The sequence below is a fragment of the Gekko japonicus genome, unplaced genomic scaffold (assembly GCF_001447785.1).
Source record: "Gekko japonicus isolate JY-2015 unplaced genomic scaffold, Gekko_japonicus_V1.1 scaffold2080, whole genome shotgun sequence".
Classification (NCBI taxonomy): domain Eukaryota; kingdom Metazoa; phylum Chordata; class Lepidosauria; order Squamata; family Gekkonidae; genus Gekko; species Gekko japonicus.
This window is the reverse complement of record NW_015160896.1, coordinates 75,099-90,542: the sequence shown is the minus strand read 5'-3', so window position 1 is coordinate 90,542 and position 15,444 is coordinate 75,099. Positions and strand designations below refer to the sequence as shown.

At 44.4% G+C, this 15,444-nt stretch overlaps 1 protein-coding gene across 1 annotated transcript in view; it reads left to right on the top strand.

Moving 5' to 3' along the window:
• Positions 1-15,444, top strand: part of DPP10 (dipeptidyl-peptidase 10 (inactive)) — a 240,468-nt gene that overhangs the window by 221,750 nt on the left and 3,274 nt on the right. The window contains exons 18-23 of the mRNA XM_015423766.1: positions 1,712-1,937; positions 2,791-2,814; positions 8,499-8,598; positions 8,834-8,892; positions 9,000-9,072; positions 13,984-14,057. Of these exons, the coding sequence (XP_015279252.1) occupies positions 1,712-1,937; positions 2,791-2,814; positions 8,499-8,598; positions 8,834-8,892; positions 9,000-9,072; positions 13,984-14,057 (556 nt within the window). The remainder of the gene's footprint in view (positions 1-1,711; positions 1,938-2,790; positions 2,815-8,498; positions 8,599-8,833; positions 8,893-8,999; positions 9,073-13,983; positions 14,058-15,444) is intronic.

Below are 15,444 nucleotides of genomic sequence, written 5' to 3'. Positions count from 1 at the left end.
ACTTGGCAACCCTACACACAATCAGCCTAACCTACCTCACAGGAGGGAGGTGATGACAGAATGCAGGAGAGGAGAATGATGTAAGCCACTTTGTGTCCCCATTGAGGGGAAAGGTACAAGTGAAATAAATAACAAGTAATAAAGCAATAAGTTGTTTCCTATTGCAGGGGTTAAAAATCTTCTGAAACAAAAAATAATTGAAGGATATGGGTGTTTTTATCTTATATCTCATTATCTGTTAAGTTTAGACTTCCTTAACACACTTATTTCTGTCTCTGTCTTTTTGAGAGTGTGTCTATATATACTGTCCTATCTAGTTTCCGTACAACATGCAAGCAATTTCACATTTATTTTAATTTCAGTGACATATAGTCTTCAGAGATATTTTATACTGGCTCCTGCTAGCTAGCTTATTTACTCGATTTATGCTTAAAATAATCTTTTGTCATTGAAATAATAATAATAAAAAAATCTTACCAATGTATCAGTCTCTTTGAAGTGTTTTTCCTCCAATCCTAGAATTTTCTGTTTCCCAATCATAAAATAAATTACACTTATTTTGTATTTTCCCAAACTCTGAAAACAAATGAGCAAAAAGTTTTCCTAATTTTATTTCATACAAGAAACAAACTGAAACTTTCCTGGAGTTAGTTTGTAAAAAAAATATTCTGAACTACAGGTATTAGGAGTCAGAGAACAATGATGCAACCTAGACCTTCACTCCATTTTAAGCCTCCTGTACTGTAAGATCCTGTACACCAGTATCATTTATTAGTTCACTGACCTCATTGAAATGAGTGGTGGTTTAGCAAGTGATAGATGATTACTCGCATAATCTTCTTTGTTGTGTAAAAGGGATCCTGTATAACAGGCAAACTGATTGTTTCCATGGTGAAATGCTCAAGCTTTCACTGTGCTGAAAAATATGAGCTGAGCAAATGTATCAAAACTATCCATATTGGTGGAAAATATGATGGCTCCCTCTTTGCCTTTGCAGAAAGCCATAGAAATATGGAAAGGACATGCATGAATCACTTGGAGTTCCTTTATAACTGGTTTTATACTGCATACCCAGTGGGGTTGTGAATATAAAACTAAGAATAGGAGCTTGGTAAAGAACGTCATCTCAGATAGTACGGGCTTGAAGAGCAGATTTCTGTGAATTGTCCTAAAATCTAGGAATTTACTTCTCCTCCCCTTATACTACCAGCCTCCAGCAAAGCAGCTCTGGTACTTAAAAGGAAGTGACTTACCAAAATTTTGGGAGGCTGCCTATGAATTTCAACTTCCGTAAAAGGCCATTTGTCAGCAGAAAAAAAATGTTTGGTTTTAATTCTAATTCTAATATATTTTTAAATGTTATCCAATCTTGTTGCTTCATTTTCATGTGAATTTATTACCTCTCCCCCAGTCCAATATTTCTGTTTTACACACACACACACACACACCTGATGCAGCAAGTACAGCTTGGTTTAAAGAGGTGAACAGTGTGTTATTTCCGCAGAGCTCAAGAAGTTATTTTTGCTTACTGTTCCCATAAGGGATAATAGCATCAGTTAATGTGCTGTTATAGATTAAACTGACAATAATTCACCTGGATTGCATAACTCTGAGAGAACTCTGCCACCCAGGTTAAATAAAATATTGAAGAACTGCAAAGTGCATCACATTGTCAATAGTCCGTTTGTGTCTGGTGTGTTGGTATTTACAGTGATGAAGCTCCAGGCAGCCAGTTGGTTTCAGATAAATTCCACATCGACTGGGATTCTGTGCTTGTCAACTCTGATAATATCATCGTAGCTCGGTTTGATGGAAGAGGGAGTGGATTCCAAGGCCTAAAGATTCTTCAGGAAGTCCACCATTCCTTAGGATCAGTCGAAGTGAAGGATCAGATAGCAGCTGTAGAGTACGTATATGCAAACATTTATTCTATTTTGGTACATTCCTAATTTGAAATAATAGATTGAAATGTATTGGACGCCAGACGTTCTGTGCAGTGCCTCATTATAGAAAAATCCAAGTGTGCACTGGAACGTGAGTAGAAAAATATAATAAAAATCAATACCTCCCAAAGAAGAAATGTTTTGGGTTGATGTATCAGATAAAGCAGACTTGGGCATGGTCTGATTGCTTTGCTGTTTTTAACCTTTGATATTTTTCTTGACTGAAATGTGGCATAACCAAGAGTGCTTTCCAGATGCTTTGTACAAATGCCTCAAATGTATGATAACAGTTTGTATGAGATTACCTCAGGTTTGAAGAATACAGCTCTCTTTGTTTTGTTTCCAAGAAGAGCTTGCTGCATTACGCCAGTGCATTAACTTATTGCACCTAAAGGTCATTCACAAGACCTGGTAGCCCTAAAATAATTTATAATAGCTTGTGTGTATGATCGGTTGACAATTATTGCCAGCTATTGTATTTACATACGAAGTGTACACATCTGTGTGATTGCAATTTTTCTGTTCCTGAGAAACACCATGTTGTATAGCACCCATTGCCTCTCCTCTTAGGATTTGTTTGTACTTACTATGGCCATTTAAAATCGCTCCACTATGTTCCATACTGTTCTATCGCATGTAGAATTAATCTGTGTGTGGCTGACAGATTTTCTCTGCATGTCTGATTGATGGGGTGGTGGCTTCCATAGGGAGTCTGATAGAATGGCATCTACATGATGATTGAAACTGACCTGCCTCTATCCTCCTACGTCAGGTAAATCTGAAAAGGAGAACCACATGCAAGGAAAAAATTACCATGTATCCTTAGGGTTTTCAGAGTCTTTACTAGTTACGTGTCTCATCTTTTACCGAGGTCAAAGTCCTGTGTTTGAGTCATGTTTTGATCCTGTGTAATTAAGAAGGAAAGAGTAATTCCAGTATCCTCTTTTCTTTCTTGGTGTCCTATGCAGGGACAACAAATATGCTGTGGGCTCATAGAGTCTTGTTAATGTTTTATCAACTTATATTGCTGCTGAATTTCCTCTGCAAGATAAATTATAATTGTGAAGATTAACAGGATAAAAAGTGTAGCCTCCAGCAAGTATTATTAGAGGGATAAAAAGACATTTGCAAGCCATAAGAAAAATAATGCTTATTTTATATTCTGTTTTTAAATCTCTGTAATGAAATAGTAACAACTATGAACATTCTTTCAGCAAATAACATTGCCAAAATATTTCTTTGTAATAATATGCTATTACTGTCTCTATTACAGATCATTGCTGAAACAGCCCTTCCGCGCCCGCGGGGGGGGGGGGGGAATGCGCCAGCAAAAATAGGCACGCGGCGGCGGGATCACACAGATCCCGTGAGCTGCCGTGCACTTGCTCCTCGGCACAATCAGATGCCGGGGAGACCGGGGAGAAAGTCATGACACAGAGAGGGAGGCTGCCGACCTGCGCATGTGTGAGCATGCGCAGTTCAGCCAGGAGCCTCGGATGCGCCGACAGAAGGACGTGCCGGCGATCCCACGGCTGCGCTTGCCGCGGCCTTTCTGGTAAGTCCACCTCTAGGGGTGGTTCTTTTTTGCAGCGGGTTTTCGGCCTGAAGGGCCGGATCACGGACAGGTGAGCGCTGCTTCCCAGATGTTGCGGTGAGATCGCACCCGTTTGCTGCGCCCCCGATTCGTCCCTCTCCCGGCCCAAATCCTTACGTGTGACCGGGGCCAGAGTTTAGTAACTTGAAGACTAAACCCTAAAAAAACTACCAAAACACACACATCAAACTATACTAATCAAACTGGCCGACAATCTGGCACATACACTGGCCGACAATCTGGCCTCTGCCTCAAATCCTCTATGAAAATGCGATTCCCAGTCTCAGACAGATGAGCACCATCATCTCGGTAGAGATGGACCATCATCTTGGTAGAGATGGATAATGCCAGGGTGTGGGATGACAAAACCAAGTCCACCCATCATGGCATTTCCCAATTTGTGGTTAGCCTTCTTCCACACCTGCTCAATGGCGTGTGGATCACAAACCCACTTCTACACCCGCCGGGGCGAAATAGCTGACCACACCGGCCTGACATTGGGCCAATGTGCCACAATGTCCTGCATGTTTGCCTGCACTTGCAGGATCAGAGCCTTTCCCTTTACCATCCCCAGGTCATTGCCACCCAAGTGGATGACCAGGATGTCAGGAGGAGGGCCACTCCACTTCACAAACAACAAGGGCATCAGCCCAGTCCAACGAAGGCCCCGTCTGACCTGCCATTCAACAACGGCACAGTCGCTCAAGCCCAGCTGCAAGCCCATTCCAGATCTCTCCACCTGATGGGCCGCCCAGAAAACCATGCTGTGGCCAGCAATCAGAATCTAAAGCCTCCGCCCAGGAGCCAACAAACCTAAAGCCAAACAACAACAGGAAAACAATTAGGAGAACATCAGAAGGAACACTATTTTACAGTGACATCAAAGGCCAAATGTAGGGCTTGTAGGTGGCTGAATGCCACCACTCTACTTTCTGAATGGCTGTGGCAGAATAGCCCATGGCCTCAGCTGTGGACGCAGCTCCAATCCTAAATGAATGCATGCCAAATAGCACACTGTATAAGCCAAACTTAGTCATGACCCTTGATGTCACTGTCCAGAACTGGTATTTAGTCAATGGCGACTTGTCTGCATGAAGGAATAGAGGACCATCATCCTGGCCGTGCTGACCAACATATCTGTGCAAAGCCCAGACTGGACAGAGGTCCCTGTTGGCACAAATGGCAAGGGCTATTTCATGCCCTTTTCCCTCTTGATCAGTCTTGGACTACCGTACTGGGATTACAACGTTGTTGCCCTTAAAAGAAATATTGTTTACCTGCAGAGCCCTCTTCCGAGGATCTGACTGAGATTGCTGAGCCAACTCACTGTCCTGTAGAGTGCCAAAAAAATGCAGTCAGTGCGACAGCATAAAATAGCACAATCTCAAAGCCAGAGCTACACACTTGTGTCCATGTACCAAACAGCCCTTTTAGTACCACAGGAGAGATGGGTTGCCATAAGTCGCCAGTTGATGAAACCTCTCCATCTGTTTATGAGACAGAGTGTCCACCACCCCATTATTTACCCCTGGGACATGCTTGACAAGGGAAGGAACATTCAACTACAAACATCATAGCGTAAAGGGGACGCACAAGACTCACGACTCTCGGAAAGTTGGAGGTCAAAGAGTTAATGACCTGAACCACCTCCAAGTTGTCACACCAGAAATGTACTGTACTATTGGACGGCTGTTCCCCCCAAATCCACAGGGCAACTAGTTTAGGGGAAAATTCAAGGAAGGTCAAATCCCAACAAAGTCCACTCGCAACTCAGGCCTCGGGCCAGTCAGTGGCACATCAGTGACCCCTGAAGTAAAACCCAAAACCCACTGATCCAGAGGCATCAGAGGTCACCTGAAGTCCCCCTTGCAAGTGCAAGTCTTCCTTCCAGAAAGAAACCCCACTAAATATGTCCAAAAATGTCTCCCAAACCTACAGGTCTTCCTTTATTTCCCTATTGATCCTAACCCTGTGGGTTGGGCTCCTGAGCCCAACCATAGCACCACATAGGCAACACAAAATGCCCTGCCAGGAACTACCACCCGGCAAGCAAAATTCAGAGGCCCACTAGTTGCTAAAACTCCAGGAAGTAGCCTCCTTCTTAGACAAAAAGAGAGCCACCTGAGGCTGCAACTGAGACAACTTAGCCTCTGGTAATCAGGAAGTCTGGTTAACAGTGTCCAACTCTATCCCCAAAAAGGTCAAAATGGGTGATGCCCCCTCAGTTTTTTTTTTCATGAGCTAGGGGGACCCCCAGCTCACCAGCCAATTCAGTGAAGGACTGGAGTAGATGTTGGCACCATTCAGACCCTGCTGGCCCTACAAAAAGAAATTCATCTAAATAGTGAACAGTATCCTTCAACCCAGCCTTCACTCTCAGTGCCCATTCGAAAAAGGAACTAAAACACTCAAATGCAGAACAAGGAATAGAACATCCCATAGGAAGGGCCCTAACCCTCAAAGGCAAAATCTAAAAGTTTGAAATCCCCGGGTGCACCGGCAACAGGCGAAAAGCTGGCTTAATGTCACACTTCATCATCTCAGCTGCCAGGCCACACCGCCGGACCACCCTGACAACCTGATCAAAAGAAATATAACGGTCCTTACACAGGCGATCTGGGATAGTGTCATTGACTGGACTGCCTCTAGGAAAGGACAGGTGATGTATCAAGGGATACTCAACCTCAGTTTTCTTGGGAATCACCCCTAGCGGTGACACCTGTAATGTAGGAATGGGGGGAGACAGAAAGGGGCCCAAAATTCTGCCCTCCTTTAATACTATGTATACCCAGAGCCCTACAATTTAATTTAATCATCATGATCTTATCCCTAACCACTATCTCAAGCCCCACAATAGATTTCAGGTTCTTAGCCATGAAGGCCTTCTGTGTACCTGTATAAGGAATCCTAAAAACGTTAGTGAAACCATCCATCAAATACAAACTATCTACAGTATTAGGTCAGGAGGCTTGCCATTTTTTTAAGCTGAGTCACGTTTATAGGGCTGGGACCCTTCTCCAACACCTTGGGGAGAGTTGCCACTGCCTCCTGGTCGCTTGCCACCACCCCTCTGCTTTGCTCTGGACCAAGCTGTAAAAGCATGGGAACCCCCACTGAAGGGGCACTCATGTCTGAACTTACAGGGCTTGTGTGTGCAAACCCCTTGTGAAGTGAATTCCCAGCAGAGTAATTGAACACCCTGATGCCCCCAGAGGCAAGATGCTGTCACACCAGCAGCTTTTTGCATAATGTGGCCGCTGTCTGAGTGCTCCCAAGGAAGGCTTGGCTGGGGCCATAAGTTGGAGCCAGAGGTGTTGATGTATCTGATCTCATGGCAGAGCAGGGTTAACCACCACCCCCATCATGAATTCTTCATCATACTGTAGCCAGGCACCTCCTTAAAATTCAGTATAAGCCTGATAAATGATGTCTATGTACTGAAAACAGGGAGCAGCCCTCACAGAGTGAGTCCTAGCAAGGATTCCCACATAGATTAAAAAAACAGGCAACCAATTAGCCCATGAGTGGTTGACACATTGTCGTTTCAGCCTCTCCTTATCCTGCTCGTCAAGATCATCTCTGTCTTTCTTTTCAATTTCCCTGAATAATAACATGAAAACATCAACAAAATCCCCCTTCAGAATTTTCCTTAGTCACCAGGGTCAAATAATCACTAAGTGGCATACCGACATCCCCCCTAAGCATAGTGCTAAAAGGGATGGAGCCAAAGGAGCCTCCACCAGCAGCCCCATAACCCCAATTGCCCCAAGAAGGCAGCTGCTCCGGGAGCACTTCACATGCCCCTAAAGGCCATGCTCCCGTGAAAGGGGGAGGCATCAAACCCCATTGATCTGGCACTACCAGTGGTGCCCCAGAACTACTGCCTGAGGGGGCACTAGGCACTGCTGCACTGCCATTCCCAGCCAGACCCCAACGTCCCCAAGGCCAAACTGTGCCCCCAGAAGAAGCATCTGACTTACGTGTCCCCTCCGCAGCCACAGCAGCCATGCCAATGGGTGCAGCCTTAGTCACAGACCTTCAAGTGCTGCAGCTCTCTGATCAAGCCCCGCTTCTTCGCTACCCACAGAAAGAGCTGAGGTGGAAGATCCTTCTAAGGCTGCAAGACAGGCCAACACCGACTGGTTAAATCAGAAAGAATGAGCCCGTTGCACTGACCGAGGAATTTCCACCCTCCTCCATGCAACTGTAACCACCCTGCATTCTCCAACGCCTCCAGATGCTCCAAAATCAACTGGCACTCTTGTTCCATCGCCTCCTCATCTGAGGAGGAGTGAACCTCAGGCACACCTTTCAGTGTAGCTTTGGAAGTGGGTTGTGAATCCTTAGTGGGACCCTTCCCTTTACCAGACGCCATCCCGGCCCAATGAAAATGGTGCAAACAAAATGGTGCCACCCACATATGCAGTATATGAACCACAGCCAACCCCATTTAAGGCTGCCATGAAAGATTAAATGGGGGCACCCAAACACCAAGGAAGGCAGGGTAAGGCCCACCACGGAGTGAGTGGGGAGGAGGAAAAATGGGCAGGCAGGAGAAAAATGGGGGAGGGGAAGGTCGGCAAAAGGGCAAGAAAGATTTGCCCTTCACAAAGACCCCCAGCCAGTCCCCACGAAACCCTAACCCCACACAAGAACAAACCACGTCCAACGAGACCAGACTCCGCAATGCACTAGGCCTCAAATCAGTCGAGCCGGAGCAATGATCCTCCTCATCAGCCGATTGTACTCTGATAGTCTTGTAGTTTGCTCAAGCCTTTGCTTTCTCCAATTATGTTTTTATTATTGTTGTGACGATGATGTTTATTGTTCTTTTATTGTACACCACTTGGACTATTTTTAAAACATAAAAGCAGTATGTAAGTTTGCCAATTAAAATAAAAACGTATGGTTTCATTAAGGCTGTAGCTGGCAGTAATTACTCACATTAGCGTGTTTTGTAGGGCTATGGAGGATACATTTCATCAATGATTCTGAAGTCCAATGAAAGACTTTTCAAGTGTGGAACTGTGATAGCTCCAATTACAGACATGAGATTATATGGTGAGTATTTTGTATCCACTTGTTCAAAGGCAGGAAGATCCATGGGGTTTTCCCCTTCTATATTTATACATTACATGATGGGTAATGGAACTGCTCAATCAGCAATGGAACTATTCGATCAGACTTGGTTAAATTCTCTATTATTTTAGATTCATCCGTTAATTAGGGCCATAAATATCAAGACTCCTCTTTTGAAGACAAGTTGAAATAGTTTCTTTTTGCTTTCCATGTACAGCGTCAGCTTTTTCAGAAAGATACCTGGGTCTTCCATCTAAGGAAGAAAATGCATATCAGGTAAGCCAGCTGCAGTGAGGACCTTGGATGTATGGGGATGGCAAGGGCATTGGAAATCTATATCAGTTACAGATGTGTGTGTCCCTGTGTGTGTATCTTTCCTAAAGGCATCCAGTGTACTACACAATATTCATGGCTTCAAGGAAGGAAATTTGTTAATCATCCACGGGACAGCTGATAGTAAGTATTTACAAAAGCCACTCCATTTGCAGTTGTAGCTTGTCACACAAAGAACTTCAGCAAGAGATAGGCATGGAGCAAGCGTGTGTAGTTCTTGATAAGGCTGAGCTTTGTCTGCCCCTAGAGATCCAGTTGTCAAACTCAGTTGTCAGTTTTAGATCTTAACAGGTGACACTTCTCATAACTGAATATTTGTAACTCTAAGCAGCCATAAGTAGCAGTTTGTTTACATCTTATAAAACAATGTTAATGGTGAAAGGCAATAGATGTTAATAATTGACAACATCAATATTTAATCTACATTTAAATCAATCCCTATTCTGCCCCTGGCAAACAGAAGCAAGCAACAACTCTAGCATTCAACATTTTACAGTGTATTAACAGTTCTGGTGCTTTTATAATGATGAGCAATTATTTCTTTCTTCATCTCATTCTGGAGCTGTATATGTTCAGCAACCCATATCATGATCTTCCATTATTTTCTTTAGGGCATTTCATGTTCCTCTGAGGAAGCTAAATGTGTATTTCATGAGATACGTGTGTATACACATACACGAGAAAAATCATATGAAAACAAATATATCCGGCTTTCTATTTAAAATATTTTAAAATCATGTAAACTTTATTCTGTCCAACATGCATCCACAGCAGGATAAAATTATTAACATTTGCCCAACTGTTAGAACAAATTCTGCAGTATCTCCAGTTTACAGCTCTGTCTAACAGCCTTGTGCCATGCCCGTCAGTATTATTTACTATATTTGTTAGGGTATCCTTCAACCTCCACATAAACATCCTTCTGCCAAATAGTGAATTCTTCCCATTGTACAGTACTGTCCCATCCTCTTTCCTACCATGTGCAGCCATATTTTGGAATCTAGTTGCCCAACTCATTACTGCTCCTTACTACAGCTGTCTCAGCTCAGAAATGGCATGTTTGACTCTTTGGTAGGTGGCATACACAGGGCAGAGGCAGTATCACTTATCTCCATTGGGTTCCTATCACTGTTCATGATGTGCTTCTTCTGTATGTACATCTCTTGCAGAACAGAAGAACCCTGCACCAGGTATAATTGTGAATTGGGGTGGCACTTTCTGAACATTCCACATGCTCCTAAATCAGTCGGCTCCATGATGTATCACTCACAAGCAAGGCTCCCTCTAAGCTGTGGAGTCTTGTGAGCAAAAGTTCTACCTCGTGAGCTACTGGCATGAAAGTTGTGAGCGAGCAATTTGGCTACTGCGTAAATTTGATTGCTCTGGAGCCACCCTTCCTGAGCTGAGACAAAAATGCGTGAGCTGGAGGCTAAAAAACTGTGAGCTAGCTCACACTAACTCAGCTTAGAGGGAACATTGCTCACAAGCTGTCCCTATCCACTGGCTGTGTTGCCTGAGTCCCGCCTCCAACATTCTAAACAGTTTGCTGTTCCTTCCCCCCCCCATAGCCAGTCGGAACACAGAGGTCGTTTGCATATGTGACCCGATTGGCCTTTGTCTCTAACATACTAAACAGGTTGCTGTTGCAAGTCATTGAATGTGTCCTGAGGTAAAATACATCCCCAATCTTCCCTTAAATGGTTACTGGAGTTGCCAATCTCTCTGTGGGGCCTGGGAGATCTCCCAGAAATCACCATCATTTCCCCTACAGAAAATTTCCCAGCTATTACAACTGATCTTCAGATGACCAAGATCGGTTCTCCTGAAGACAATGGCTGATTTGGGCAGTGGACTGTATGGCATTATACCCTGCTGAGGTCCCTCCCCACCCCAAACCCTGCCCTCCCCAGGCTCCACCCCTCAAATCTACAGGTATTTCCCAACCCAGAGTTGGCAACTGTGTAATTAGCTATGGAACCACTTTCCCCAGACCCTTGGAACCCAGAAAACATGGCATAGGAGGAGATACTTTTCTACCTTAACTGCCACTGCATAGCCCCAAATTAACATAAGCCAACTGCCAGGTGGCACCTGGGTATCTCCAGTTATTAAAACTGATGTCCAGATGGCCAAGATCAGTTCTCCTGGAGACAATGTCTGCTTTGGGCAGTGGACTCTATGGCATTATACCCTGCTGACATCCCTCCCCACCACAAACCCTGCCCTCCCCAGGCTCTACCCCTCAAATCTACAGGTATTTCCCAACCCAGAGTTGGCAACCCTGTAACTGGCTATGGAACCACTTTCCAGACCCTTGGAACCCAGAAGACATGTCATAGGTGGAGGTGCTTTTCTACCTTAGCTGCCACTGCATAACCCCAAATCAACATAAGTCAGGGGTGGAGGGAACCATACCTGTTACCATGAGGCTGTCCTCCCATACTACCCATGGGGCAGCAAAATGACTTGAGACAGCCCTGCCTTATAATAAACACGGCTTGCCTCCCCTCTGCCGCCCCACCGGGACACTCACCTGGAGCTTCCTTCTAGAGCTCGTTATATTTCTTCCCACAACAAGCCTTACTCCTAGTGATAAATAATTAAAAACTGTGGACTTACTTTTAATAAACATTAATACATTAATGAGCTGGGTCTGCATTGACACGCATTCAGTGGTACAACACAGTGATAGGTTAGTGCAAATCCTTTCTTTATTATCACGGGCTGCATCTTGTGAACCGCCAATGAATCTCACTTGTCTGGTACCTCATGAAAAACTGCTCTTGAAGGTTAAGGGATCATCAGTAGCAGGGTAGGATACAGTGCATCATGCTGCAGCCTGAAGGGAGATCAGTAGAAATAACCCTTTCCCCTCATCCGTGAACCCTGCTTAAGACAGCACAATAATTTCTTCTGCGTATGCACCCAGATGAGCTCACCCAGGAGAATGGAGGGGATTTTTGCTGATTCCTTCTTCTTTACACGTTATTACCAAGGATCCCTTAACCTTTTTACAGCAGCTTTATGGGGTGGTGTATGAAGCTGTAGGAGGAAGCAGAAAGATATCAATTTAGGGAATTCTAACATTTGTTTCATAGAGGAGGGGAATATATCTATCTCTGGGGAAATAATAAAATCCTACAACCTTCCCCTTCATCTGATTGGCTTACTCTATTCATAATCTGACCAATAATACAAACTCGTCCCTAGCTGACTTTTTAAGTAAAAGGTGAAGCTCTTTCAAAAAATGAAAATGGTTCATGTTTGACTCAGCAGGGTCACACATCCCAATAAATCCTTTTATAAATAAACCTTACCAATGCTGAAGAAATTAATCAGCTAAGAAAACAAGGACATTACTTTATCTTCACAGAAGGATTTCTCCAATAAGTTTTAAAGGACAGTCTAGTCCGATCTAATACATAGTCTAAGGGTCAAGCTGTAAATAATAATTAGGAAGTTTCAAAGTAGCTTTTCTAATGCCAATTAACAGCTCTACCTTGATTTGAAAATGGGGAGGGGTTGCTGGGACAGCATTGGCAACATTTTCAGAAAAGTGGGACACAACTATGTAAATCAGCAAATAACAGGCACAAGGATGTATGGCTGTTCATTAGCTTTCAGAAAATGCAAACGAGATGAGCCTGATCATAGATCGGTTTCAACCCTGAGAACATGACAGTTCAGGGCACACAAAATCATTATGCTGTGACATGATTCTGTGTTTGTCTTTCATAGACCTCTTCAGATCAGAACTAACATATCAATTTTCATTTCCCCCTTAATGTATGCAAATGCACAAACCAAATATAGATAATGACATTGTGAATGGAGGCATATGTTGGTAGCCCAACTGTTTCTTTAATGGAGCGGTAAGATATGAACATGTTTGTCTGTCCTGACAGACAAGTGCATTTAGGATGGAAACCCCAACTGAAATTTCTTTGATCAAGATTATGTTGTGCTTGCCCTCACCTGGATAACCCAGGGAAGCCCGATCTTGTCAGATTTTAGAAGCTAAGCAGGGCCGACCCTGGCAAGTATTTGGATGGGAGACCTCCAGAGAATACCGGGGCTGGAAGACAGAGGCAGGCTATCAAGCCACTTCTCTGAACATCCACCATGTCCTAGGAGGAGTCTCCAGAGGTCGCTATGACTTCCAGGCATGGGCACACACACGCACACACACAAAATGCAAAAATACCCCCCCCAAAAAAAAGATGATGATGTGCTTCAAGGACATTCAATAATACACATTCAATAAGTATCACTACTATAATCTTGCTTCAGCCATTTCCTAGGCATCATAATAGCATGAGAGTGTCATCGTGTCTCTAAGACTGCATGTCAGATGATGATGGAGAAGAATAAGGTCATAATGTCTTCAGGATGACATGCTTGATAACTATGCTGTTCTTCCATCTACAAAACCGGCCAACGTTAAGTTGTGTTAATATACTAGTACTCATATTTTGAAACTCTGAAATCTTTTCAAACAGTATATTAAGAGAACTATAACCATATTTAAATAGTAGTATGCTTCACATACTATTTCAATAATCTTTACAGCTACTCTGTAAGGTAGGTCAGTATTATTATCCTCAAAGGATGGTTAGGGATTTTCTCCTCCATTATGGAGATTAGACTGGAGGAGCAGGTACTGATTTACAGTTCAAACTTAAACAGAACTATAGTCAAATGAAGTCAGTGGGCATAAAAGTGTTAACTTGGGTTTCACTAATACTGTCATATATACGGCTACCTAATGAGTTGGAACTGAATCAGTTTGAAACAGCAATCTGCCCTAGTCCATGGTCCATGAAAAGAAGAAAGATATTCTCAAAACTGCCAAGCAAACACATTTTATATTATCAAGCACATGTGTTGGCATGCCTGAATTTCAGAATAGAAGCCTGTTGTCTGGGGTGAGGGGCGAATGCGAGGTGAGCGTTTGCACATTGTTAGGCTAATTTGTAGGATCTGATTCATATTAATAATGCTTATTACTAACATTCAGGTGTTGTTGTCCCATAGCTAAAGTCCATTTCCAGCATTCAGCAGAACTAATTAAACATCTAATAAAAGCCGGAGTGAATTATACTATGCAGGTATGTAATACTAAGGTGTCTCCACAGCTTTATTTACCAACATATTTTAATTTTAAACAGTTTCAGTAGCTTTACAATGGTCTTCCTCTTCCTGCAGGTGTTTGAAACACATAAGGCATATCATCTTGAAACACATAAGCCAAATGGACCCACTGCAGCTTCAGATGGCTCTCCGGGATCCATTGCCCCCTGGCGGCTCACTAGATGAGCTTGTCTAGGACTGGCATAGCCGACTCTCGGTGGCCATTGATGAGATCGCTCCCAGATGCCCTCTACACCCTCACTCAAGGCTGGCTCCTTGGTATACCCAGGAGCTGAGGCTGATGAAGCAAAGGCTCAGACAGCTAGAGAGACGGTGGTGGCGGGCTCGCGACAAAGCGTCAAGAGCATCCTATCAAACGTTTATGAAGTCGTATGAGATGTCAACCAAGGCTGCAAAGAGGGAGTTCTACGCAGCCACGATTGCGTCTGCAAACTCGCACCCAGCACAACTGTATAGAACAATTCGGTCTTTAACCACCCTGCCTCAGAGCAGGAAAAATGTGAGGGAATTGGATATAGGCTGTGAGGCTTTTGCGAGCCGTTTTGCAGACAAAGTCTTGTCACTCCGCCGCGACCTCCTGACCACACTTGAGACAGTATGTGAACTCGAGGCCCCATGCATGTCTTCTGGTCCCATTCTGGATTGTTTCGGGCCTCTCAGCCTAGAGGAAGTTGACAGACTGATCGCAACGGTACGCCCAACCACATGCAGCCTTGATCAGTGCTCCTCCTGGCTAAATAAAACTGGCCGCGAGGGGTTTCGAGGCACCCTTAGGGACATTATCAACAGGTCCCTCATTGAGGGCCTATTCCCAAGGGCTCTCAAGGAAGTGATGGTCCGCCCTCTCTTAAAAAACTATCCCTGGATCTGGCCGAATTGGCCAACTACCGGTCGGTTTCCAATTTGCCCGCTTTGGGCAAATTAATAGAGAGGGTGGTGGTGATACAGTTGCAGAGCTTTCTGGATGACACTTCCACTCTAGATCCCTTCCAGTCCGGCTTCCGCCCGGGTTACGGGACGGAGACAGCACTGGTCGCCATCACAGATGACCTCTGGAGGCATCTGGATCGGGGTGGGACGGTGGTGCTGCTGTTGTTAGATCTGTTGGCGGCGTTCAACATGGTCGAACATCAGCTGCTCGCCCACCGCCTCGCCGATGTGGGGATCCAGGGGCTGGCTCGGCAATGGCTTTTTCCTTTTTCCAGGGTCAGGGACAAAGGGTGGCACTTGGGGAGAAGCAGTCCCAAAGGCACCCACTGGTCTGTGGAGTTCCCCAAGGAGCAGTGCTCTCCCCAATGTTATTTAACATCTATATGCTCCCCCTTGCCCAGATTGCCCGGAGGC